Source organism: Maylandia zebra, unplaced genomic scaffold, assembly GCF_041146795.1.
Source record: "Maylandia zebra isolate NMK-2024a unplaced genomic scaffold, Mzebra_GT3a scaffold17, whole genome shotgun sequence".
In the NCBI taxonomy this organism is placed as follows: Eukaryota; Metazoa; Chordata; class Actinopteri; order Cichliformes; family Cichlidae; genus Maylandia; species Maylandia zebra.
This window is the reverse complement of record NW_027490047.1, coordinates 273,117-297,246: the sequence shown is the minus strand read 5'-3', so window position 1 is coordinate 297,246 and position 24,130 is coordinate 273,117. Positions and strand designations below refer to the sequence as shown.

The 24,130-nt window shown below is 40.6% G+C and overlaps 2 protein-coding genes across 3 annotated transcripts; one reads left to right on the top strand and one right to left on the bottom strand.

The window, feature by feature from the left end:
• Positions 1 to 2,173: 2,173 nt before the first annotated feature.
• Positions 2,174 to 8,870, top strand: LOC112432324 (gonadotropin subunit beta-2-like). The gene is made up of 2 exons (XM_024800874.2): positions 2,174 to 2,592; positions 8,030 to 8,870. The coding sequence occupies exons 1-2, from the start codon at positions 2,575 to 2,577 to the stop codon at positions 8,261 to 8,263; spliced, it is 252 nt and encodes an 83-aa protein (XP_024656642.2). The 5' UTR covers positions 2,174 to 2,574; the 3' UTR covers positions 8,264 to 8,870.
• A 143-nt stretch (positions 8,871 to 9,013) lies between these two features.
• Positions 9,014 to 16,307, bottom strand: LOC143416138 (kelch-like protein 10). 2 transcript variants are annotated; one of them, XM_076881543.1, is made up of 5 exons: positions 15,959 to 16,307; positions 13,588 to 14,074; positions 12,011 to 12,589; positions 9,596 to 9,745; positions 9,014 to 9,361 (listed from the first exon to the last, which is right to left on the bottom strand). In XM_076881543.1, exons 2-5 carry the CDS (start codon positions 14,002 to 14,004, stop codon positions 9,062 to 9,064), a joined length of 1,446 nt encoding a protein of 481 aa, XP_076737658.1. In that variant the 5' UTR covers positions 14,005 to 14,074; positions 15,959 to 16,307; the 3' UTR covers positions 9,014 to 9,061. The 2 variants fall into 2 exon arrangements, with proteins under 2 accessions (XP_076737658.1, XP_076737657.1); XM_076881542.1 differs by lacking the exon at positions 15,959 to 16,307 and adding an exon at positions 15,009 to 15,929.
• Positions 16,308 to 24,130: the final 7,823 nt, after the last annotated feature.

The window sequence follows — 24,130 nt, the reverse complement described above, 5'->3', positions numbered from 1 at the left end:
ACTGAACAAGACACACAAGCTGAAATGTCAAGACTGGGCCAAGAAATATCTCAAGACTGGTTTTTCTAAGGTTTTATGGACTGATGAAATGAGAGTGAGTCTTGATGGGCCAGATGGATGGGCCCGTGGCTGGATTGGTAAAGGGCAGAGAGCTCCAGTCCGACTCAGACGCCAGCAAGGTGGAGGTGGAGTACTGGTTTGGGCTGGTATCATCAAAGATGAGCTTGTGGGGCTTTTTCGGGTTGAGGATGGAGTCAAGCTCAACTCCCAGTCCTACTGCCAGTTTCTGGAAGACACCTTCTTCAAGCAGTGGTACAGGAAGAAGTCTGCATCCTTCAAGAAAAACATGATTTTCATGCAGGACAATGCTCCATCACACGCGTCCAAGTACTCCACAGCGTGGCTGGCAAGATATATATATATATATATATATATATATATATATATATATTTTTTTTTTATCTTATTCTTTCCCAGTTAAATTTACCCTTCATTCTAATTTGTGTTGTACAGTTATTTCATTTTTAACCTTAATTTATATTTTATTCCTTCCTAGTTAAATTTACCCTTTTTAATTTTTCATATTTATTTCCTGTCTTATTCATAGCCTTTTCCTTTTTTGTTTTCTTTAGGTCACGAGCAGTTGTCCAAGCATTTCACTACATATCGTACTGTGTATGACTGTGTACGTGACAAATAAAATTTGAATTTGAAAGGGTATAAAAGAAGAAAAACTAATGACATGGCCTCCTTGTTCACCTGATCTGAACCCCATTGAGAACCTGTGGTCCATCATCAAATGTGAGATTTACAAGGAGGGAAAACAGTACACCTCTCTGAACAGTGTCTGGGAGGCTGTGGTTGCTGCTGCACGCAATGTTGATGGTGAACAGATCAAAACACTGACAGAATCCATGGATGGCAGGCTTTTGAGTGTCCTTGCAAAGAAAGGTGGCTATATTGGTCGCTGATTTGTTTTTGTTTTGTTTTTGAATGTCAGAAATGTCTATTTGTGAATGTGGAGATGTTATATTGGTGTCACTGGTAAAAATAAATAATTGAAATGGGTATATATTTGTTTTTTGTTAAGTTGCCTAATAATTATGCACAGTTATAGTCACCTGCACACACAGATATCCCCCTAAAATAGCTAAAACTAAAAACAAACTAAAAACTACTTCCAAAAACATTCAGCTTTGATATTAATGAGTTTTTTGGGTTCATTGAGAACATGGTTGTTGTTCAATAATAAAATTATTCCTCAAAAATACAACTTGCCTAATAATTCTGCACTCCCTGTATAAAACTTTTATTCTTATGCTTTGAATAAACATGTCAGATTTTCATAAAACATTCATTTGTATGTTATAATGTTTTTCTACACCATGTGTAATTTTTATAGAACCTTTCTTTATTCTATGTATAATCATGTATCTTTGAAAAATAAAATATCTAATCTTATCTTTTGTACTTTGTGGTTATTGAATAAATATTAGCCACTGTGGTGGGGTGTGGTCTGCGGTGCGGCTGCAAGGTAGGCGGACGCATGTGGACGACAATCACACCTCGCTGGCTTAAAGTCTGAATTCAGTCCTGACTGTTTGTTCATGTTGGAGTTTGTGGCTGCAAGCTGGAAAGCTGCAGCCAGTGTGTGAACGACAAGCGTGAATAAAGTGCATGCTGAAAAGCATGGAAACATGGTCGGGTCTGCCGTAGATTAATTACAGCCACATATAAACTGATAAAAACAGATGGCTGAAAGAAATGTTTGATGGAAAAAGGAAAAAGAGTGTTGTGCTGCTAAACTTTGAGGTTCTAAGTCACCAATGTTTAAATAAGAAAATGCCAAGAGGAGACTAGCAGCCCTGAGTCTGCATGCAAAACATGAAAACTCCATAGCAGTGATACTTGTTCTTACATAAGTGCAAACATAGGTGGTATTGTTCAAGTGAAACAAGAACATATCATTTTACAGTACATTTTTGCCATCCTGTGATCTCATTTGCCACATTCTCCTAACATCTTAGAGCTATTTCCAAACAAGAATGTTTATGTTAGATTCTGTTTTAACATGTCACCAATTATAATTCTGACTTTGAAGTAAAGACACTTTTTGTTTTGGCTGTTTTTAATCAGTTCCAGTCGTGTTCAACCCCCATTTAGATTTACTTTCCCAAACTTTGTGGCACTAATGATTCTGTGTCCAGGTTTAAAACACCTGCTCTCTGAATTTGTACAGAAATTCTAGTGTAAGTCTGAGTTTTGGGCTGCTTTGGAGTATTAGTTGTTTTATATTACCCGAGTCCTGAGTAAAGTGTGGTATAAATGCAGGCATGGTCTCAGTGTTTTCTTCAGTGTTCTGGCTGATGTTGTTGAAGCCACAGTGAGCATTTTTGTCCGTTCACCAGTGTGGCGGTATTTGAAAAATATACATCACGGGTGAAATGAAGATGGTTAAACTGTTACATCGCAGCTTTAATTTGAATTAACGTGTTTGTCTGTCTGCAGGCTTCTCAGCCAGACGAGCTGACCATTGAGGAGCAGGAAATCTTGGAGGTCATCGATGATGGCGACATGGAGGACTGGGTCAAGGTACAAAAATAACACAAACACAGTTATGTAGCAGAAGCACTCTCATGTTTGAGGGTTGGTTGTTTTGTGTATTAGTTCACTCTCTGGCTCTTAGACTGTTTGACAAACATTTAGTTTCAGTTTTTATAAGACCTCGCACCGGTACGGACTATCTACTGGACGTTTTAGTGTTTCTCTGGGATCAGCTGGACTGATGTGGCTTCAGGAATTAGAATAATTCAACTAAAATGCGTGCGGTGCATTGGGGCAGGTCAGGTTGGCCTGGGTGGTAGAAGCTCTGCTGAACATAAAGACAAATCAAAAAATGTACAAATACACAGTTCTCTGCTTCTTTTTTTCGCCCCGCAGCTGTAAAGGGCTGATGGGAGATTCTCGTCACCCAGCCGGGCAGGCAGGTGGGCGGGCATGGCTGAGAGTCTGACAGGGGTCAAGTGGTGGAACGACACTTGACCCCCGACTTGAACGACACGTCTCCCTCATGCATGAATAACACGAAGAACTTTGCCTACTTGGTGTTCAATGCTTTTGCTGTGTAATTATATTGTCTTCAACGTTCCAGCGAATAGGTTCAAGCTACAAACCTATCATTAATTGGTCCTTCGAGAGCCGGAGCCCTGGAGTCGACATTCACCGAGGGGAGAAGAGACACGCTGAAAGACTGAGGTCAGCCAGGAAGTTCCTGTAGTAAAGTCCCGAGACGTGAGAATTTGTCATCGGGCAGGTGGATTAGCTGTCTGTTTTCTCTCCTCGATGAATGACGATCGGCGGGATTCGAGGCTGATATTACATGCTAAGCAACACCAAGTAAGTTTAAGTCTTTGCCACTGCATCATGTTTTTGTTATTTGTTTTGTTGGGTTGAAAAATAAATAAACTTGTGATCATACTCATGGATCACCATGGCACATATCACCAGCCATATGATTTATTTATGCACATGAAAAAAGTGAGTGTGAATGTGTCTGACGTCACAGTGTTTTTGTGCGCTGTGTAAAAGTAATTGCCTCCAATTGTGAGAGCGGTGATTCTGCAGGTCACCAGCTATTGTAAAGAAAAAAAAGAGTGAAAAAGAGACAAAATTTACATTGTAGATGAAAAATAATCATAGGAAAAAGGTTTTGTGTTGATCAGCCAAGAACAACTACAATTTCATTTTCTGCTTTTAAGAAAGGAAACATGCAGGCCAAGTTTCTGGCTGACTTATTTACGGTGCCATGTGTTTCTCAAACTCACAAGCGAGCTCTCACTCCTCCCTGAAGACAAGGAATGCAGCTCCAAAGAGCAATAACATGGCAGATAAAGAGACAGCAGCAAAGTCCTGAGCAAAGAGTCCCAGCAAGCAGCAGCAGTGTGGACGAACAGCATCAGAGAAGAAGAGCAAACCCATCACCCTGCCTGATTGGATGAATGGCACTGTGTTTCCAACAAGCTGCAACTTCACTGTGCATGTGACAAGAACATTTGAGGAGAACTGAGGAGACTGTAGGAGTTTGACATTTGCCACTGTCGCGGTTCGAATTTTTGAGGAAGAGACATAGGACAGAAAGTCCATAGTGGGTCAACACAAATGATTTTATTAAAATACATATGTGGTGAAGATGGGCTCTGCAAAACATCAGGCTCAATCTCCCGCCTGACAATAGGTGGGTGTGATATTTATACTTATGATGACCAGTAACTCCAGTGAGGACATATTCTAAAAAAGGAACCGCTACTTCCTCTGTTCCTCCAGATGCTTCCTGTTATTCTACTCTCTGCACTTCAGAACAGAGCATGAGCATACCGTTTACAAGCAACACAAGTCTGTGTGCAGGCAGACTTATGTCTGTATTTTAACCTCAGTACATGACCTCACTCAACAAACAAAGACATTTTAGAAGTATACTTCCTGACTCCGTTTGAGTCATCTGTTACCAGGCAAACTCCAATGCAGCAGGCTGCTGAATGCACACAGGCAATATGTAGTAAATTATACTGTAAACATGTAGGCAACCTTTCAATAGCTGAACTTTGCTCCATTGATCGGCCAGACATCGCGCTGCCCGTAGCTTCAAACCATTAATTAACTTGACCAAGCTTCAACCCTTTAATTATGCAATATGTGTATAACATGATTACAGTTGCACCTGCAATGAAAGATTATTATGTGCTTATGCTAACACCTGAAATACAGACTTTAATATAACATCATCAGTTTCAATAAATGTGTCAATGAAATGACAATAATGATAAATCATAAATGATGCAACAGTAATAATAAGGATTATGAATAGTAACATAGATTATGAATGTAAAATAATATTTCATCTCTATACTCCTCCTCTTTGGCCTCGAAAAGGCCAACACTCCTCTTATTGTCTCACTCCTCGGGCCACGCAGCCACCTCCTCTTTGAGTGAAATGATGCTCTGCGATCCTTCTCTTCTTTCTTCAACTTCCCAGGTAGACTACTGGTTAGTCGTTGCACGGGTCAGAGGGTTTATTCTGCCTCTGTTTTGCCACCCGTGTTATTTGGAGATGAGCTTGTCTCCACCAAACTCTCATCTGCTACTGCACATTGAGACCAATGGAACTAGGTCCCGCCTGTCCCCTTCAACTGGACTGCTGTTGTGGTACGAGCCGTCACTTTTGGAGCTTGGCACGCTCCCTTCATACCTCAGGTTCTCATGTTCCAACGCTGCTGAAGATTTAAGGCAGAGCACGTCGTACACCTTAGTTGTCTTCCTCAATGTCCACGATGAATCTCTCATTTTATTTAAAACGTTGCTGTGGGAAGACTCCTCTCAATCTCCTGCACCTCACGACACCTACAAATTAAAATGACCCTCCTCTTGCACCTGGCTTCCGCCATGTGTCAACTCCCTACTGAGACCTGTACAAGAATGTTACACATTCTCTCTAAAACAATCTCCCGCCAACCTGTAACCCTGTGTAAAAACATTAGTCAGCAGTTACATGTTAAGCTCATTTAACTTCATCTGCTTCTCTCACCCCAACCGGTCGCAGCAGATGGCCGCCCCTCCCTGAGCCTGGTTCTGCCGGAGGTTTCTTCCTGTTAAAAGGGAGTTTTTCCTTCCCACTGTCGCCAAAGTGCTTGCTCATAGGGGGTCATATGATTGTTGGGTTTTTCTCTGTATCTATGAAGCGCCTTGAGGCGACTTTTGTTGTGATTTGGCGCTATATAAATAAAATTGAATTGAATTGAATTGAATTAACTCCCAGCTCCACCTGGAACCTGTATCCTGGAAAACAAATCTGTTAAATCAAACATCTTATTTACAACCAACTATAAATCATGAAAGCGATAAAGTATTCAGCATAACAGACAAGTATCATGTTCAGGATTTCTCAAATCATTAAATCACTATTAGTGCCACAATTTATTTTATCCACAATTTAATCAGTGACTTCCTTAAGCAATGTCACTCCACTTGTTTTATCACTATGAGCCCCCTATTAAACTGTTCCATAAAAACTGCATCTCTTATTTGTTTTCTCATGTCCCTTGTCTGTTTTGTACCGAATCCTCCACATGCACTCTTAACAAAAGCAAAACAAACATTAGCAACACATTGACCATCTCGGGTTAGGCGTCAGCCCTCCACATTCCAGAGGTGCTATAAAAAGATTTCCTGTAAAAAGAATCACACTGTTTTCAAGACCGGATGTGTCTCCCCCCATATTCACTCCCCTGTAGTATTCAACATTTTCCCAAGAACACAGTTTAATAGCATCACCAACTCATAACCTATAAACACAGTTTCTTCACACATAAGCCCAGAAATCCTGTAGTAGGAAAACATTATTAGAAAACATTAACTATTTGTCCAGTTATAAATCACATATTCAAAGCACATTAAGAACTGTAATGCTGTAGAGAAGAAAATGCAAATGTTAACGCTGCACAGGTGTATACACCCTTTCTCACAGTAATCTCTGTGAGCAACACAAACCCCTGAACAACACACCTGTTAGATTCACAAACACAGAAAGTGGCATTTAAAAGTTAAATCGTCATGCAACCTCAGATGTTGCTGTCATCCTTCTGCTCCTGTAAAAAGAAACACACATAAATTCATCCACCCTTTTGGCCTATCTAGGTGGAGGTTAACCTTGAGTCGTGGTCAAGTCTTGTCAGCTTTTACCAGTCAGTCAGTTTGTTTTTATTTCCAGTCTTTCATTCATTCATTCATCCATTCTTTGCTGATAGTGGAAACCATCGCCGCATTTAGATTTCCGCGCTCAGCAAAATGACGTCATTTCAAAAAGAAAAACTCATGACTCATAAAGTCACAAACATGCTGCCAGCTGCTGTTTGCAGTAAAGTCAAGCTGTGTGTCTAGTATATTTGTCATGTGACTCCAGACCTTTATTATAAACATGTAAGTGACTAAACTGGGAAGAAAGTCAGTGTATTTCACCTGTATCTGTGTCACAGATACTAAAAACTTTCTGGTTTCTCAGCAAAAGTAAAGGAATATATTAAATTTCAATTCTATTTAATTTATATAGCAACAAATCACAACAACAGTCACCCCAAGGTGCTTTATATCATAAGGCAAAAACCCAATAATAATACAGACAAAATCCCACCAATTAGATGACCCCCCCCCCCCCCCCCCCCTTCCTTAGAGCAAGCACTTAGTGACAGTGGGGAGGAAGAACTCCCTTTTAACAGGAATAACACTCCAGGAGTTCCAGGCTCAGGGAGAGACAGCGATCTGCTGTGACTGGTTTGGGGTGAGGGGAGGAAGACGGGAAAAAAGACACACTGTGGAAAAGAGCCAAAGATTAATAACAAATAATGATTAAAAGCAGAGTGGAGCATAAGAAAATAAATCCAATAAAACCACATCATGGGAAGCCTCCGGCAGGCTAGACCTATTGTAGTGTAACTAAGGGAGGATTCAGTCACCTGATCCAGCCCAACTATATGCTTTATGAAAAAAAAACCCAAAAGGTTTAAGCCTTAACAGTAGAGTGTGTCTGACTCTGGTTGCACAGAAGAGGGCCCCGAAAGCTGAAGGCTCTGCCTCCCTTTCTACTTTTAAAAATCCCTCAGAACCAAAAGTATATTTGATGACTTTATGGTGTACCTTTGTGAGTTATACCAGGGAGTCCATTAGCTCTAAATTTGAGGAGCACAGTATGCAGACTTGAACGCACTGAAGATGTAACACTATTAACAAGATAATCAACCTCTGCGGGAGTAGCGTTTAGGTAGCTCCCCTGCACTGTGTTGGCACATGGTTCATTGAAAGCATCAACTTTCCCTCACTGTGATGCACAACAGTTTAACAGTAAGACTTTATGCCTAAAACCAGGACTTTGAAACTTCATTTAACATTTTAGGTGAATTTCTTGTTTAAAAACAGTTGCTTCTGTAGTGTTATAACAACATTTTTGTAAGGACACTGTTTTCATTTCCCCTCCCTTTAGGACCCTGTCATCAAGATACCATTCAGCAATGTGTACCAGCATGTGTGCACATACCGGGACCTGTACTATAAAACATTTGAGCTTCCCGCCTGCCCACCTGGTGTAGACCCGATCGTCACCTACCCTGTGGCTTTGAGTTGCCACTGCGGTCGCTGTGCCATGGACACATCTGACTGCACCTTTGAGAGCCTGCAACCTGACTTCTGCATGAATGACATCCCTTTCTACTACTAAAAGAAGCTCAATCATATTTAAACACATTATACAGAGTATACGGAAGCTGCCCTGTTGTTTAGAATCAACTAGTAATTACAAAAAAAAAAAAATGTTTCTGCTATCGAAATAAACACATGATGAATATTTCTCTCAAACAGTGTCTTAAAAAAAGATAAAAGGTAATTGACGCCTGACGTCTGAAAGTTGACGCCACAGCTGGAGTAACTTTAACTTTCCTCATATCCTAAGGCCAGCAGAGATTCAAAATGACATCTGTGTAAAATTTACATGGAAAAAAGTTCTTTCTGTAAAGTGATATATAACCTAATTCAACAGTTTATGAAGAATTTATGTCCCATTGCTAGTTTCAAGTCTTACTGATGTGACACGATGCATTCACTTCATAAACTGTGGATCCGATTACAGTCAGCCTTAGTAACTCTAATTTGTGACTCTAATTGGATTTCATCTACTTTAATTGGACATTAAAGTAGGCAAGAAAACTACATTGAAGATGGTTGAGCTGGCTAAACGCTGGTGGTAGAGATGAAGATGGCGGCTTGAATGGATCACCTATTAGTGAAGAAACGATTTGACTTTTACCAATGGGATCTTAATATCATAGCTGTTAACCTCCCTTGTGGCCATAAAATGTGGAAGCTGCAATGCCCATCATGTTGAAAAGAAAGTTCAAGTTCTCTGTTCAGCTAAAAGAGACTTTTTCACTGGGATGTCAGACCTCAGGATCTTAAGCAGAGAAACAGCCAGTTTTTTATTGATGAAAAATGTATTTCTTTATTTCTTTATGTGAAATAATTATGGAAGATAAGCAGTCAGATCGGGGTGTCGCTTCAGAACGCAACAACTGACAGCACCTTGGGTCATCCCTTTGTCGCTGACAATGTACCACCTGTTGGTCTTTTCATCATAGCACTCCAGATTGCAGAATAAGCCGCCATTGTGGTAACCTCCAACCACATACAGCTGGTCCTCCAGCACTGCAATGCCGAAGTTTTGACGAGGGTGTAACATGGGAGCAACGTTGCGCCAGCGTCTTGTTCTTGGGTCATATGCGATGACACTACGCAACTGAGTGATACCGTTAAAGCCACCAACCTGTGCAGACAAAGGACTTGTTACAGTCTGTAACGTAAAAATGTTCTGTTGTAAAAAAGTAAATAGGTCTCCAGATTCCAAAATATCTGATTCTAGGGTAATTATAGAAATCACATTCCAATAACCCAGTACATGGTACTTGGAAAATAATACAGACTCCCAAATACAGGTACAGTAAACATTCCATGTTTGAATTTCTGTCCGTAATAAGAGTATGTTTTAAGCTCTTCTTACTACAAAGATTTCGTTATTGTAGGCGACCACGGCTCCCCCAGTCCTCCCGGTTTCCATGGGTGTGATCAGTGTCCACTGGTTGGTGTCAGGGTTGTAGGACTCAGCACATGACAGAGGTTCATCTTCAGTAAGACCACCACAAATGTACACCTAGAAATTAAAATCAAGTTTAAGTCAAAATTACTAGTTAGTTTGTTTGCTTGCTTGTTTTAATCAATTTTAAATCATGCCTTTTATCTGTTTTTGTTTCTAATGTCTCTGTAAAGCACTTTGAATCACCTTGTTGTTGAATTGTGCTATACAAATAAATTTGCCTTGCCTTGCCTTACTAGAATTAAATGTTTCAGCTTCCAGAAAAAACTTACAAACACTAAAAATGTCTGTGAAGGTTCTCAGTCATCCAGGTCATCGTATTCTAAGGAGCTTGGAAAGAAAAGCATCTGGACTTCTTTAAGTTGCTTGAAGACTTTTCACCTCTCATCCGAGAAGCTTCTTCAGATCTAAGAGTCAAGTGGTGGAGAGTCCCAGATTTAAGCCCTGTGGGAGTTTCCCCCCAAGAGGGACAAAGGACCCCCTGATGATCCTCTACCTAATTACATGAGCCAAGGTGTGAAAGAGGGTGTGGGTCACAATCAGCCAGGGTTTCAGGTGAGCTCATTGTGAAACCTGGCCCCACCTTATCAAGCGAATTCCTGAGATCAGATGGCCCAGGATGTGAGTGGGCGTTAAGACGTCTGGGAAGGGAACTCAAAACTGGATTATAGATGGCAGACAGCTGGTGTCGTAAGCCACCGCCTCTGTTCAAAGATGGTCGCTCACAGTGGTCATAAATGGCTTCTTTCACTCCTCTTTCAAACAATCTGTCCTCCCTGTCCATAATGTGAACATTGGCATCCTCGAAAGAGTGACCTTTGTCCTTTAGATGCAGATGGACTGCTGAGTCTTGTCCCGTGGAGGTGGCTCTTCGATGTTGTGCCATGCGCTTGTGAAAAACTAAAAATGTTTTCATCAGATTTCTGTGTAGCTACTTTGCATAATAGTAGTAAAAATCTAAAAATGATGGTGTTATCCTAAAACATTTAGTTTTAGCAGAGGTTTGCTGCATTTATTTTCTGTATTTTGCAGACTTAAAAAATATGGATGCAGAAATTATAAAATTGCTATTTTTCACGATGTGAGGGTGAAGTAACCATAACCTTCTCCCTGAGCTGTTGGATTAATGGTAATAGAAATATTTAGCTTAAAAATAAAATATTATAAAACTGATACAATTCATAAACTATTCATATTTTCCACAGAAAGGTCCAGTGATGATTAAGCCCTCAAGCTGAAAAGTACATTTGCAAATCAGTGCCATGTTAAGCAAAACAAATAAAACAGGAATAAAGAAATTGCCAAGCCATAATATTCTTTTAAAAAAAAAAACATATATTTACTGAGATTAAATTAACAAAAAGATCCCAACCGAACCAAAAAAAACCCCAAAACAATCCTTTGCAGGATTGTTATAAGTTTGCAAGAAAAAAAGTACCAACCAAGGAAAGAATGTCTTTCTCAATACTCATGACATAAATCTAAAAAAAAATATTCACTTTTTAAAAATTACTCCCATTGGCCAGCTTTATAAGACTATTAAAAAAATGTTTTTTTGCACAGAAGCTCACAGAAAAGTAATATTTTACTGTGGGCTCATGTTCCAGTGCATAAATGCGTTGGTTGGCTGGCTCCAAAAGATAATAAATCCCCATATGTTGTAAATCCAACTACATAGCCTTAAAAATCATTTTTACAGCCAGACACAAAAGACCAAAAAAAACCTAATCCATATGGATAGCGTCCTGGCTAAAATTTGGGTTTGTGACTGCTTTGGGAAGTGTACTTCCCAACCCCCCTGAGCCAAGGTCACCCCGTTTGTGGGGCGACCTTGGCTCAGGGGGGTTGGGAAGCGTATCTGTAACCGGAAGGTCGCTGGTTTGATCCCTGGGCTCTCTGTCCTGATCGTTGTGTCCTTGGGCAAGACATTTTACCCTACCACCTACTGGTGATGGCCAGAGGGGCCGATGGCGCGATATGGCAGCCTCGCTTCTGTCAGTCTGCCCCAGGGCAGCTGTGGCTACAACTGTAGCTGCCTCCACCAGTGTGTGAATGTGAGAGTGAATGAATAGTGGAATTGTAAAGTGCTTTGGGTGCCTTGAAAAGCGCTATATAAATCCAATCCATTATTATTAATCTATTATTACTGACAGATTAAGGCATTGGCATCTTTTGGTGCATTTCTAATGGAATTATTTGACTGTACATTTTATTGACGCAGCTTGTTAACCAAGGTTGTTAGCATTACCAGTTAACTTTGTCCACCACTTTCTCCACAAAACCAACATGGCAGAGATCTTCCACTACCTCAATTCCACTTACCTTGCCGTGTAGTGTTGCAGCACCAGCTTCTGCCCTGGGCTTGTGCATCGATGCAATCATAGTCCACTGGTTGGTGTCAGGCTCATATCGTTCTGCATTTTTCAGTGTCTTTTGGTATTGGCACCCGCCCATAGCATATATGCAGCCATTCAGTGTGGCCACACTGAGAAAGCCCCGCTCTTCATGCATCGGCCCCACCTCTGTCCAGGTTTGGCTGGTGAGGCTGAACCTTCTCACATGACTTGAAAAGCTTGTGAAATCAAAACCTCCGATGCAATAGACACATCCATTGAGGTAAGCATAACCGTAGAATCCCCGATACGGTGTCAAGCTCAGCGGCACCCAGTAGTCAGCTCGGACATTGTACATCTCAATCTTGTTACTTGGTAAAGGACCACCAACGGCCAATAAGACTTCAGACGGCAGGCGTGTTTGGGGTATAGGTCTCTCCACAATGGACTCATTTAGCATCTTCATGGCAGTGGTTACCATATCCATGCATGCCGGACTACTACTCACCACATCATTTCTGCTCACAGTGCCAACCAAGTACTCAGTGGGTATTAATAGTAGGCGGACCTGGATGAAAACAAGAATCATAAGGGAAAAAGGCAAGAAATACAACATTAGACTGTATATAAGAGTTGGATGTAGCCACCATGCCACCACCCATTAGTGAAGTATAGCACTATCCCTATAATCAAAATGTCATGGAATCACCCAGATAGCTATGGTAGCTCCTGGCATTGCCTCCAATCAGCTGTGGCATTGCCCTTAAAGACCCTAACATTACCTGTAAAGAGCCACAGCATCACCTGCCAAACAACAAAGGCAGGTCATGGCATTACCTCCAAACAAGCAGTGGTGCCACAGTCAAGTTTCAATGCCATTATCTGAGCACTGAGTAACCTCCTGCTGTAGAAACAGGTCCCACAATGAGGGTTTGTCCTGTTGTAAATGCCTAAGGTCCAGTCAGTAAGTTCTGGCAGAACACTATGGGCATAGTCAACTTTTCTGTCAGAAAAGCTAAAGTGCAGTTCAGACACATTATCAATAATGCACTTCTGAAACTACAAATCAACGGCCAGTTTTATCTGGACGCAAGTGTAAATAATACTTTTACAATTTATTAAGGACTAAATGATGAGCACCTTCTGATGCACACTCCCAAGTGAATTAGAAACACCCCCCCCCCCCCACCCCACCCCCCAATGTGATTAAGAATGAAGAAGAATGATTCCCCTACATTAACTCTATTACCAAGCCTTAAGTTTGAGTAATTCTGCCATTGCAATTTTAGCTTTTTACACGTCAGCCATAAAAGGCTGATGGGCGAGCAGGTGGGCGGCCTGGACACCCAACTCTGTAAACACAATAGTGTACAATCAAACTTCTTTTTTTTTTGCATCAGGCATCAAGCTTATGTTTTATTTTTTATTCCCAATTCAAATTGCTACAGCGGAAGTTGCTTTCTATACTTTCAAACTGTACCATTCATTCAACAGCCCCTCACTGAGTAATAAACAAAATAAATGCACTTAGAGGAGCAATTAAATTGATATCCCATTTTCAGTTACCTGCTTGAGCAGTGCGGGCATGTCACACCCACGTTCCACAGGGGAATAGTTGATCCATCTGAGAATGGCCTCAAACACAGTGCTCTCCTGCTTCACATTGAGCTCATCATTCTCGATAAGATCTGATAGTTGCTGCACAGAGAGCTGAAGGAACTCCAAGGAGAGTGCACCAACCTCTTCAAAGTGATGGAGGATGTAGAGAAAGGCCTTTCCCCTGAGGTCAGGACAGTTGTGTAAGTGTGCCAGATTGTAGATACTGACGCAGTTATTTACACAAAGCTTCCTCTCCAGGAAGTCGCAGCAGGCTTGAATGATGCCAGTCACGATAAAGTGGTCTGCTTCCGCCAACAGCTCCAGTACATTGTCCTCCGTCACCACAACAGATTGGGTATAGGCATATTCCAAAATGAGGCTCATTGCTTTTGGAGACACAGTGGGGAAGTTGTAGACCTTGTTTGATGGTAGTGGTTTGTAGCAGAAGAGATCCCTGTGCAGATTCAGATCAGCATTTTCACATTGTCTCTCTGTCATGGAACTTAAAAAGTACCTGATGTCGTGCAGCTCATAGTTAAATAGCATTTGTATAATTTTTCAGCTGCATGCTTACTTGAGCAAGCTGTGATCAAAGAGATATGAAATTAAAGTAACAAAAATCTAAAATGACTTGATTTCAAATGGGCAATCTCCTATTTAAGGTCATCTATTCAGACATGTGCAGAAAAACATTCAGCATTGCTGCTATGTTTAGACAGACAGAAAGATATAGAGTTGTCTAGGCATTGTAGCAAATATTCCTATACAGTAACAGGGTTAGAGCGACAGGGGACAGCAGGCATTAAATAGCTGCAAATATAATAACTGAATTTCACATTATCAAATTTACTGACTAGACAGAATTGGAAAGAGCGGACATGTCCCACTGCAACAGAAATGGCATATCATTGGCCACCTCTCAGTCTGGCCCTAAATTGATTACCTGCCTATTTAGACATACAATTTCAGCTAAACTGGTGAAGGCACAGCTAATATCACCACTGATGTGGTCCTTTTGGTGCAGGCCAGTTTGTGCACAAATTTATTAGAACTGCTGCTGCTGTTGTCGTGCTGATGAAATATAATCAGAAAGCCAGTTTATAGCGTCTGTAATCTTTCAAACTACCTCTTAACGGCTCATTGTGGAGTCAAACACAAACCTACACTATATATGTATCCCAACAAACCTCCCAAAATAAATAACTAAATAAAAATACAGGACTGATTTTTTTTTCCCCCCTAAAAATTGCTCCAGAACATTTCTAGTGATCAAAAAGTACAGTGTAACATTGAAACCTCCCAATACCTGCTGCACTGTGTTACATGAAAACTTTGAAGTAGGATAAATGCAGAACCAAACCACAGCCAAACAACACAGGCCTGCTCACCTGAAGTATGCACTGCAGTTACAGAGGATGATCCTGTGAATTTTAAACTCAACATCTCCAGCTCGGATCACAGAGTCACAAACCTGTCCATCCAGAAAAAGCTCCCTAAAGACGGTACTACGGGCGCTGGTCATTATTCAGATGTTACTCAAGATGTTTAAACTTCTAAAAAATCTCCTGTTTAGTGTTTTCCTTTAGAGAGCCGCCTACAGTTTGTGAGGTACTTTGTCTAAATTACTGATTACGTTAACTTATGCTGCCTGGAAAGTGTCACTACTCTGTTTATATTTGAAAATCATAGTGCATCATTCCGTTAATTGACTGTGTGCACGTTAGCATATGCTACTTCCGGTGCGGAAACGCCTTTGGGGAGCTTTGTTTCCGGTGTCCTATTCGCGCCTGGTTTACGGTCCAAAACAAGTTAAGCAAATGAATGAATCAAGCAGCGATTTACATTTCTATAGATGTCTTGGGCATTTACCCAATATATCTGTAAATGATGTTCATCGATTTGTTAATATTTTTCCCTGCACCTCAGGGCAAAAGAGAAAAGGGATTCAAATGTTATATTTCTCAGCTGTCCCTCGTTTACAGCGGGTGTTATGTTCTAAAAATAACCAGCGATAGGTGAAATCAAGTAGCCAATTTTATTTTTTGACGCTGCAAAACGTTTCGTGGACATCCAGTAGTGCACTTCAGAGTCACCCTGCTAGCAATCGATGCAGCGATTCTGCACTGTACAGGAGAGACGTCACGGAGGAGATCGTCTGCAGTAGGGCTGCACGATTTTGCATAAAATGAGAATCACGATTTTTTGGCTTAGAATTGAGATCACGATTCTCTTTTCCAGTATAAATATTTATTACACTTATTAACTGCACATCAACTTCGTAACAGTTGAGACTGAACATAAAAACAATAAATAAACATAAAAACAACAAATGTCTCACGTTTTGTTGTTGCCGCAAAATGTTGTACTGCTTGAAATTCCGTCTCCACCATTGCTCGACACTGCGTGTATAGAGCAGGTAGTGCAACAATAGAAAAATAGTTGCGGGACAGCGTTTGTCTAGGGTGTTGATCATTTTCCTAAATCCCTCGTTTTGCACAGTGTTGATGGGAGCCATATCTTTGGTCAGGTGATAAGTGATAGCCTCCGTAATTTCTTTGTGCCTGCGGAAGTTCAGCGTGTATAGGGAAGTGCTGTATAAGGTTCCCGTTATTGATGTTTGGGTGGTTGACCGGGGCGGATTTTCTCCTGTCACTTTCTCGTCATCCCTGACGTGCTCTCCGTTGTTTTTCCCCTGCTAATTTTAGCATCCCACGGCGCAGCTTCTGTATCACGTGGTATAAGGCTCCGCCCTTGTCATTTGTTGAGCAGAAAGAGTGAGCGCTTGTTTTCATGCAGATTACGTCCCGGATCAAAATGCGGTACAATCGTCGTCGTCTTTTTTTTTCTTTTTCTTTTTTTTTTAAATCGTTGTCATTTGGAAATGAGATCGCACATAAATATGAATCGAGATTGTGATTTTCTAATGATTAATCGTGCAGCCCTACTGTGTAGGTGTGTACTTGACTAGCTGATCTCGACATAATGGGGGAAACATCTGGTTTGACTATTCTTCACCTGTAGTTTGAATGCTGAACATCTGCCTGTTTAAATCACGAGACCAGTCACTATACAGAGATGTGCTTCTGAATGTGGACGATGTGTCTTCTGCATGCAGTAATGCAGTTCTGCTTGTGTTGAGTGATGTAAACAACTGATCGATCTAAACTCTTTAAACGTAAAAAATTGATCATTAGATTTTTTATGACACAACAGCGGTGAGTGTTCCCACCTTCTGCTCTTTGTAACTTAACGCGATCTTTCCGTTTTTGAGTTTTGGACATGATTTTGGAGTATATCTTTGCAGTAGCGATTGACCGCAAAGTCAAGCTACCGGAAATGTACAACCCCACATCCGGTCTCAAACCAGGAATTTAGCATTTTCTCGTACACAGGGTCAATTTGGTTCCACATATTTGTGTGAGCAAACATTCTCTGTCATGAACTTAAACAAGAACCGATTGAGATCAAGGATGAGTGACTCCCACTTGCGTGATATTTTATGCATCTCAACCACTGCCCTCAAAGCACACCTAATTGCTTTACTAAAATCTAGATCTCAGTATCACCCCTCTCATTAGTCCAGGGATGCCCAAATTCTGTACTGGAGAGCTGCTATGCATGTTTTAGTTCTTTCTGGTTTAGCACAGTTGAATCAAATGAAGAGCAGGCCTCCAGGAGTGACATCCCTGCATTACTCATGTGTTTCTCAACAGTAAAAAGCATAAAGCATGCTAATGCAATACACAAAAGGAAACGTATTTTGTTAAACTCTTAAGACTCATCCAGGCTGGAGAAACTGATCAGGAAGGCTAGCTCTGTGGTCGGCATGAAGCTGGACACTCTGGTGACAGTGGCAGAGAAAAGGACATTAAAGAAACTGCTGGACATTATGAACAATGCTGGGCATCCTCTGCACATGGCCATAAACAATCAGAAGAGTCTGTTCAGTGACAGGTTGCTTCTCCCCAAGACAAGAACTAACAGACTTAAAAACTCCTTTGTCCCACACGCCATCAGACTGTTTAACTCCTCTCTGGAGGGGAGAGGGAGGGGAAACAGGAGGACAAAGGAGGGGGGAACAACTAAGCTGTAGTGCCTCTTCACCTCACTGTACAATACCTTGTGCAATACTTTTTGTAAATAGTCAACAGTGCAATAGACTCAATACTTGAAATGTGCAATTCACTTGTATTTTTATTTTTTATTCCTATTTATTCTATTTATCCCCTTTGTATATTTTATTTATATTGTTTCTGTATTTATATATGTGTGTGTGTGTGTGTGTGTGTGTGTGTGTGTGTGTATATATATATATATATAACAATTCTGTAACTGTAACTTCGGTCGTTGCTGTGCTTTTTTTTTTTTTGGAAGTCGAATTTCCCAGAGGAACCCACCCGAGGGATTAATAAAGTTCTATCTTATCTTATCTTATCTTATCTTAGATTTGGTTTTAACTGTTGATGTTATGCTCTTAATTCATAGTTGAGTGTGTTGTGTAAATATTGTGTAAATTTACAAATGTGTTTATTTCTTGCAGCAAGTGAACTTCCAGTTGTGCAATCTTCCAGTATGTGAAAAACTTTGGCTTCCTGAAAGGTCTTGTAAAAGTCAAAGGGCGAAATTCACTTTAAAAAAAACTTTATTGATAACAGAACACTTTTCATTACTTATAACGCCTGTTTAAATGTTCATTAGGCAAAGATATTGCAAACTCATGGAAATTTAGGGTATTCTATACAGTTTGTTCAATGTTGTCTGACTCTCCAGATATAAATGAAAGGCAGAATTGTGTCTTTAGAGTTGTAAATGCTTGCCTGAGTGTCTTTTATTTAGGTACATTTCTATTTTAAAAATAACGGGTAATTGTGACTATTAAAATTGTTCTTCATTATATTTTCATGTAACTTTGTTATGAAAAAAAAAGTCAAAAGGAACCATTGGCCCCCAGGCGTCTTCACTTTATAAAATTTGGCCCTCTTTGCAAAAAGTTTGGACACCCCTGGCCTACATAATAAGAAGTACACACTTGGAGTTTTTTTTTAAATTAAAAAAACTGTTCGATACTAGGGCTGCCACGATTAGTCGACTAGTCACGATTACGTCAACTATCAAAATCGTCGAAGACTAATTTAATAGTCGACGCGTCGTTTGAAGCTTTGTAAGATCCCAAAAGACGCAGGAATAAGTAGTAGGATTTGAGAGTGTAATAACGGACTGAAACAGAAGATGGCAGCACTGCATGTACAACGATGCCAGCTGCCGTTAAACCCCGAAGAAGAAGAAGCAGTGTCCCAGAATTCATAGCGCGGCCCTGCTCAGTTTCCAAAAATGGCAGCAGCTAGTTAGTTTTAATATTACTCTTATTATTCTTTCTGGGTCACAAAATAAATGTTTAACATATTTCAGGAGAGAATGTAGCTGTGTAAACTTCAAATATCTGCTCAGTTTATCAAGACACCACATATTTTCAAAAGCGCCCCGACATTTTCGGAGACGTCTGTTACCCACTAGCTCGATAGCTAGCTGGGGTTCAAGGCTCACTAGAGCCGTGAGAACACCGGACTCCTGGCAAATCGTTTTCAAACCCACCGCCGTCTTTCGCTACTCAGGTTAAACATGATATATAAGTCACTTAGATAACTTAAAAATGTTATTGTTTGGGTTTTTTCAGTATTTTATTTGTTCCTGAGTAAATCGGTTTGGCTGAGATTAAAGTTATAGTTTATACAGTCATTGGTTTTTACACAGCTGAATAAACGTCAAGCAGACAACTGATCATCAGAAGTGTGAGATGCTCGAGAATATACTCCGGTGCCCTGTTATATTTTAGATAGCAAGGAGCAGACGGCTGAGTTTATTAAACTTCACCAAAACAATCTGCAAATTTAATTAAAATTTAATAAACTATCATCTTGTCTTTATTTTTTAGTTAGCACATACACTTAAAGCTGTAAGCTAATGATAGTTATATTAGAGCAGATGCATGCTGGTGCAGTAAGCTCTGTGTTGCATGATCTGATTAGTGGACTAATCGCAAAAATAATCGGGTGACTAGTCGACTATCAAAATAAACGTTTGTGGCAGCCCTATTCGATACTGTCAATCATGAAATTCTAATAAAAAAAATGGAAAGTATGGGTTTAGGGGAGTGGTTTTGGACTGATAAAAAGCTATGTAGTGAATAAGCAACAATATGTACAAATAAATGAGTAGGAATCTAAATTGATGGATCTTGCTTGTGACATACCTCAAAGATCAGTATTAGGTCCAAAAGAATTCATGGATTCTTTATTGTCATTCGCATCACATGTTTACATGAGGTGGAACGAAAATTACGTGCAGCGAAAGAAACAGAGTAACGAAGAAACAGAATAAAAAGAAAACAGAATAACAAGTAATAAGTATTACAATTAAATCTATGCAATATATCGGGTGTGACTGCTTTTATTTTCTATTTCTGGTACAATACTAGCCTGCAAGCAGGAAAGAAATGATACGGCAGGGAGTACATGTAACATTATGAGAAAACAGTGCTGAGCATGCTTCTGACTACTAACAACAGGCCAAACCATGGTCTCACACTGCCACCTACTGGTACAAAAATGGAGCATCAGCTACAAATATCCCAGACTAGTTACCAGGTCTATAGTTAAAACTAGTTAATTTAGAGGATTTTCAAAAGAAAATATCACTTACATTTAAAATAAAATAGCTTAAATATAAGTTAATTCACATAAATGTGATTAGACATTAGTGGCTATCACACACACACACATTCATACTGTTGCTCTTTGATTAGATAACTCTATGGCTGCTGTCAATATACAGGCGAAGCTTACGGGTTATGCAGCCAACTTTGTAAGTTGGATCATTAAGTCTATGAATCACCCTGTTAAGCACAAAAAGGTGCTTACACAACTGAAAAAATCTGATATGTCTTTTCCACAGGGGACTCACCTTTGTATAGCAGACCGATATAGATTGAAGACTGGTTCGGTTGGCCAAATAGTCCATTCCAACTTTAACACTAAGACAGAGGGGTGGCCATCCTTATTGGTAAAAACGTCCCATTTCCCGTATCAACCATTTTATCTGATCCTATGGGTCCCTATGGGTCATTACTGTGGTTGGCCAACTTTATGAACTGATTTAAGCCAACATTTACGCCCCCAAATGGGATGATGAAACCTTAATTGTCTATTAATTCTCGTGAATTCTGGATATGACAACACACAATCTCATTTTAGCTGGAGGTACAAGCTGTGTGCTCTCTAACCTAGAAAGAAGCTCTAATAAGGATACTCATCCAGGGCATGCTCCGACTATATTCCTGTCCACAAAATGTTCTATTGGATAAATTCATTTGTCACTGATAAATGTCCTCTTCCACTTATTGAAACTTGCAATTATCAATCTATTGTTATTTCAGATCATGCCCCCCTATTGATGAGATGGGGGTTGGATGCCTCACTGCCCTCCGCCTCTGGCAGTGGCCCTTTCTACTAAGAAGGCAAAAGTTCTGCATGTCCTGGTGACCCTCCACCTGTTTCACAGGTGGGTGCAGCCTGATCTATCTAGTGGAAGTCTAGACAGACCAGACCAGCTCAACCACACAGACACTTCCTACCTGATTTGAGGACAAAAGCAGAGTATGCAATATGTGGGACAAACACACACAACAGAGGGGAAAGAGATAGAGAAATTGGCAAATGTGAGATCATGCTAAGCAGCTTGAACTGAAAGTGACTGGAAATAATTAGTCGAGCAGGAAAAGCCACTGGGAAAAACAGAAAGTGGTACAACGTGGAATACAGTAGGTCAGAGGAAATTGCTGGATCCATGGGTTCCATTGATGTGGAGCAAGTAAACAACCTTCAAGTGACACGGTCTGAAGATGCCAAGTCATGCACAGACAAAAACAGAGATGAAATATTAGTGGTAAAGGAAGATATCTTCTCGCAAGCCAAACAAACTGAACTGACAACTGACAACTGGAAAAGAAAAAATGTGTTTGAAGTGGAGAAAGATAAAAGTCAGAAATTTCTATCAACAAGGTGTGTGTGCACACTCAAGGAAACACCAGGGGGCATTGTACCCAAGCTAGACTGGTTGCAAGAGGCTTTGAAGAAATAAACACTCAAGAACTTTCCAAAGACTCACCAACATGTTCTTCCGAGTCCCTGAAGATGGTCATAGCAGTCATATGTCAAAATCAATGGAAACCGAACTCTATGGACATTAAAGCAGCTTTTCTACAACGTAAAGATTTAACCTGAGACATGTACATCCGACCACCTGAAGAAGCACAGAGCAAAGGAACTATATGGAAGTTGAATAAATGTGTTTATGGCCTGGCAGATGCTTCATTATTCTGGTACACCAAGGTGAAATACACCGTGCAGAAGCTGGGGGGCACAGTGTCAAAAGTCGATCCAGCTGTCTTCTACTGGCTAGATGATCTTTGTAAGGTGACGGGGTACTTGCATGTCATGTACAGTAGCAGTTTTTGATATGGGCGATACGGGCAGTTGCCCGGGGCGGCATCGTGGTGGGGGGCGGCATCACGGACATCGGCAAAAAAAAAAAAATTGCTCGTAGTCATGCTGCCCCGACGTCAGCCAGCGCATATTGGGAATGGTACAGGCACCGATCGGTTTTCTATCGCCCATTTGCTGAGAGCAAGGGCGCCCTCTGTTTGCGAGGTGCGCCTGCTGCTTGCGGCGCAGAGAGGAGAGGGCGGGGCGGCGGGGGATTCTCTGGCTGGCTGGAGCAGCATCTAATAACCAACTTGCAAAATAAAAACAAAACAACAAACACGAAAACACCAGACATTATAATACAGACTTATAATTTGCACCAATGTTTTTTCAAAATTCTATATGCAAAAAGTGAGCGCGAGAGCCCTCAGTGCGCCTACTTGCTGCTGAAGTCAAAGTAAACTTTATTGTCATCTCCGCTACATACAGTCCAGTACGACGAGGCTCCAGTTACAGCAGTGCAAGTAAACAACAATAAATATAAGAACAGTAAGAAAATAAATATACGCTTTAGGACTCGGGGTAAAGGGAGCAATAACAATTGAAAATTTATAATTTACAGTCTGATGATTTAAAGTCTCACACACAAGCCGTCGAAAGGGGAGGGGGGCGGCTGCTTCCAAATAGAGCACATTTCATTCATAATGTTGTAAATTATGTATTCATAATTTGAATCCTGGGTTGTGTGAAATCCCAGAAATACACCTTAGGCAAAGTTAATCTGTGAACTAAGGTGTAGGTCTATTAGGTTATGTTGTGGTGATCCCTGAGTTGGGGGATGGGTTTTCATACTGGAGTGCAAAATTAAAACCAATGGAAGATGGACAAGAAAAGTTCAAAGCCATTAGGTGCTCAATTTTTAAAAATGAGAAAAGAAGAGGAGGAGAAACGAGCCAAAGATACAGGTAAGCAGATGTGTCATTGGATAATTGACACATCTAACCCCTAACCCTAACCCTTTAACTACATCGGGATGGAGGTTTATTCTCTTCAGAATGAAATACAAGTACAACAAGATACGTACATAAAGAACCTACAGCCTATTCCTATTGATCCCAGGTTTCAGTTCTTGGGTGAAAGCAAATCCGTCAAATTAGTGGTGTTTAGTCATTTCTTGATGGAAAACCTCTCAGATGGAGGCACACAAGGTGGATATTTTATCATGTTGATGGGAGAAGGTGGAAAGTTTTTGCCCATATGTTGTCAGTCGAAACGGATCAGGAGAGTGGTACAGAGTACACTAGCAGGAGAGACTTTGGCCCTTGCAGGTGGGATCGACAGTGCTATGTCAGAACAGTGTGAGAATCTCCAGCATGTTCGTCACAAATGGAATGAGGGGGGGGGATGGAAATAAGGAATTGTTGTGTCTGTTAAAGCACAGAATCAAATAAAAAGAGTTATGTATGCATTGCATTGATAAAAGATTAATAATAAATCATAATGGGTGTGCATGAATTAAACGGTCCTTAAGACATGAGAAAAAGGAGAAGTGATTTTTGTTTGTATGAAACTTAAGAGTTTTTAGGGAAGTTGAGCTGCAGCATTGTTGGGTGGAGTGGAAGAAAGGAAATGCACTAAAACTGCAAGTCATGCCAGTGCGTTAAAGATACAGTGGGGTAAAAAAGTATTTAGTCAGCCACCGATTGTGCAAGTTCCCCCACCTAAAATGATGACAGAGGTCAGTAATTTGCACCAGAGGTACACCTCAACTGTGAGAGACAGAATGTGAAAAAAAAAATCCATGAATCCACATGGTAGGATTTGTAAAGAATTTATTCGTAAATCAGGGTGGAAAATAAGTATTTGGTCAATAACAAAAATACAACCCAATACTTTGTAACATAACCTTTGTTGGCAATAACAGAGGTCAAACGTTTACTATAGGTCTTTACCAGGTTTGCACACACAGTAGCTGGTATTTTGGCCCATTCCTCCATGCAGATCTTCTCGAGAGCAGTGATGTTTTGGGG

Coding starts and splice junctions, on each gene's coding strand:
- LOC143416138 (XM_076881542.1), bottom strand. CDS start 15,142: ATGACCAGCGCCCGTAGTACCGTCTTTAGGGAGCTTTTTCTGGATGGA. Junction 14,075..15,008: donor AACTGCAGTGCATACTTCAG/GTGAGCAGGCCT, acceptor GAATCTGCACAG/GGATCTCTTCTGCTACAAAC. Junction 9,362..9,595: donor ACAATAACGAAATCTTTGTA/GTAAGAAGAGCT, acceptor TTGTCTGCACAG/GTTGGTGGCTTTAACGGTAT.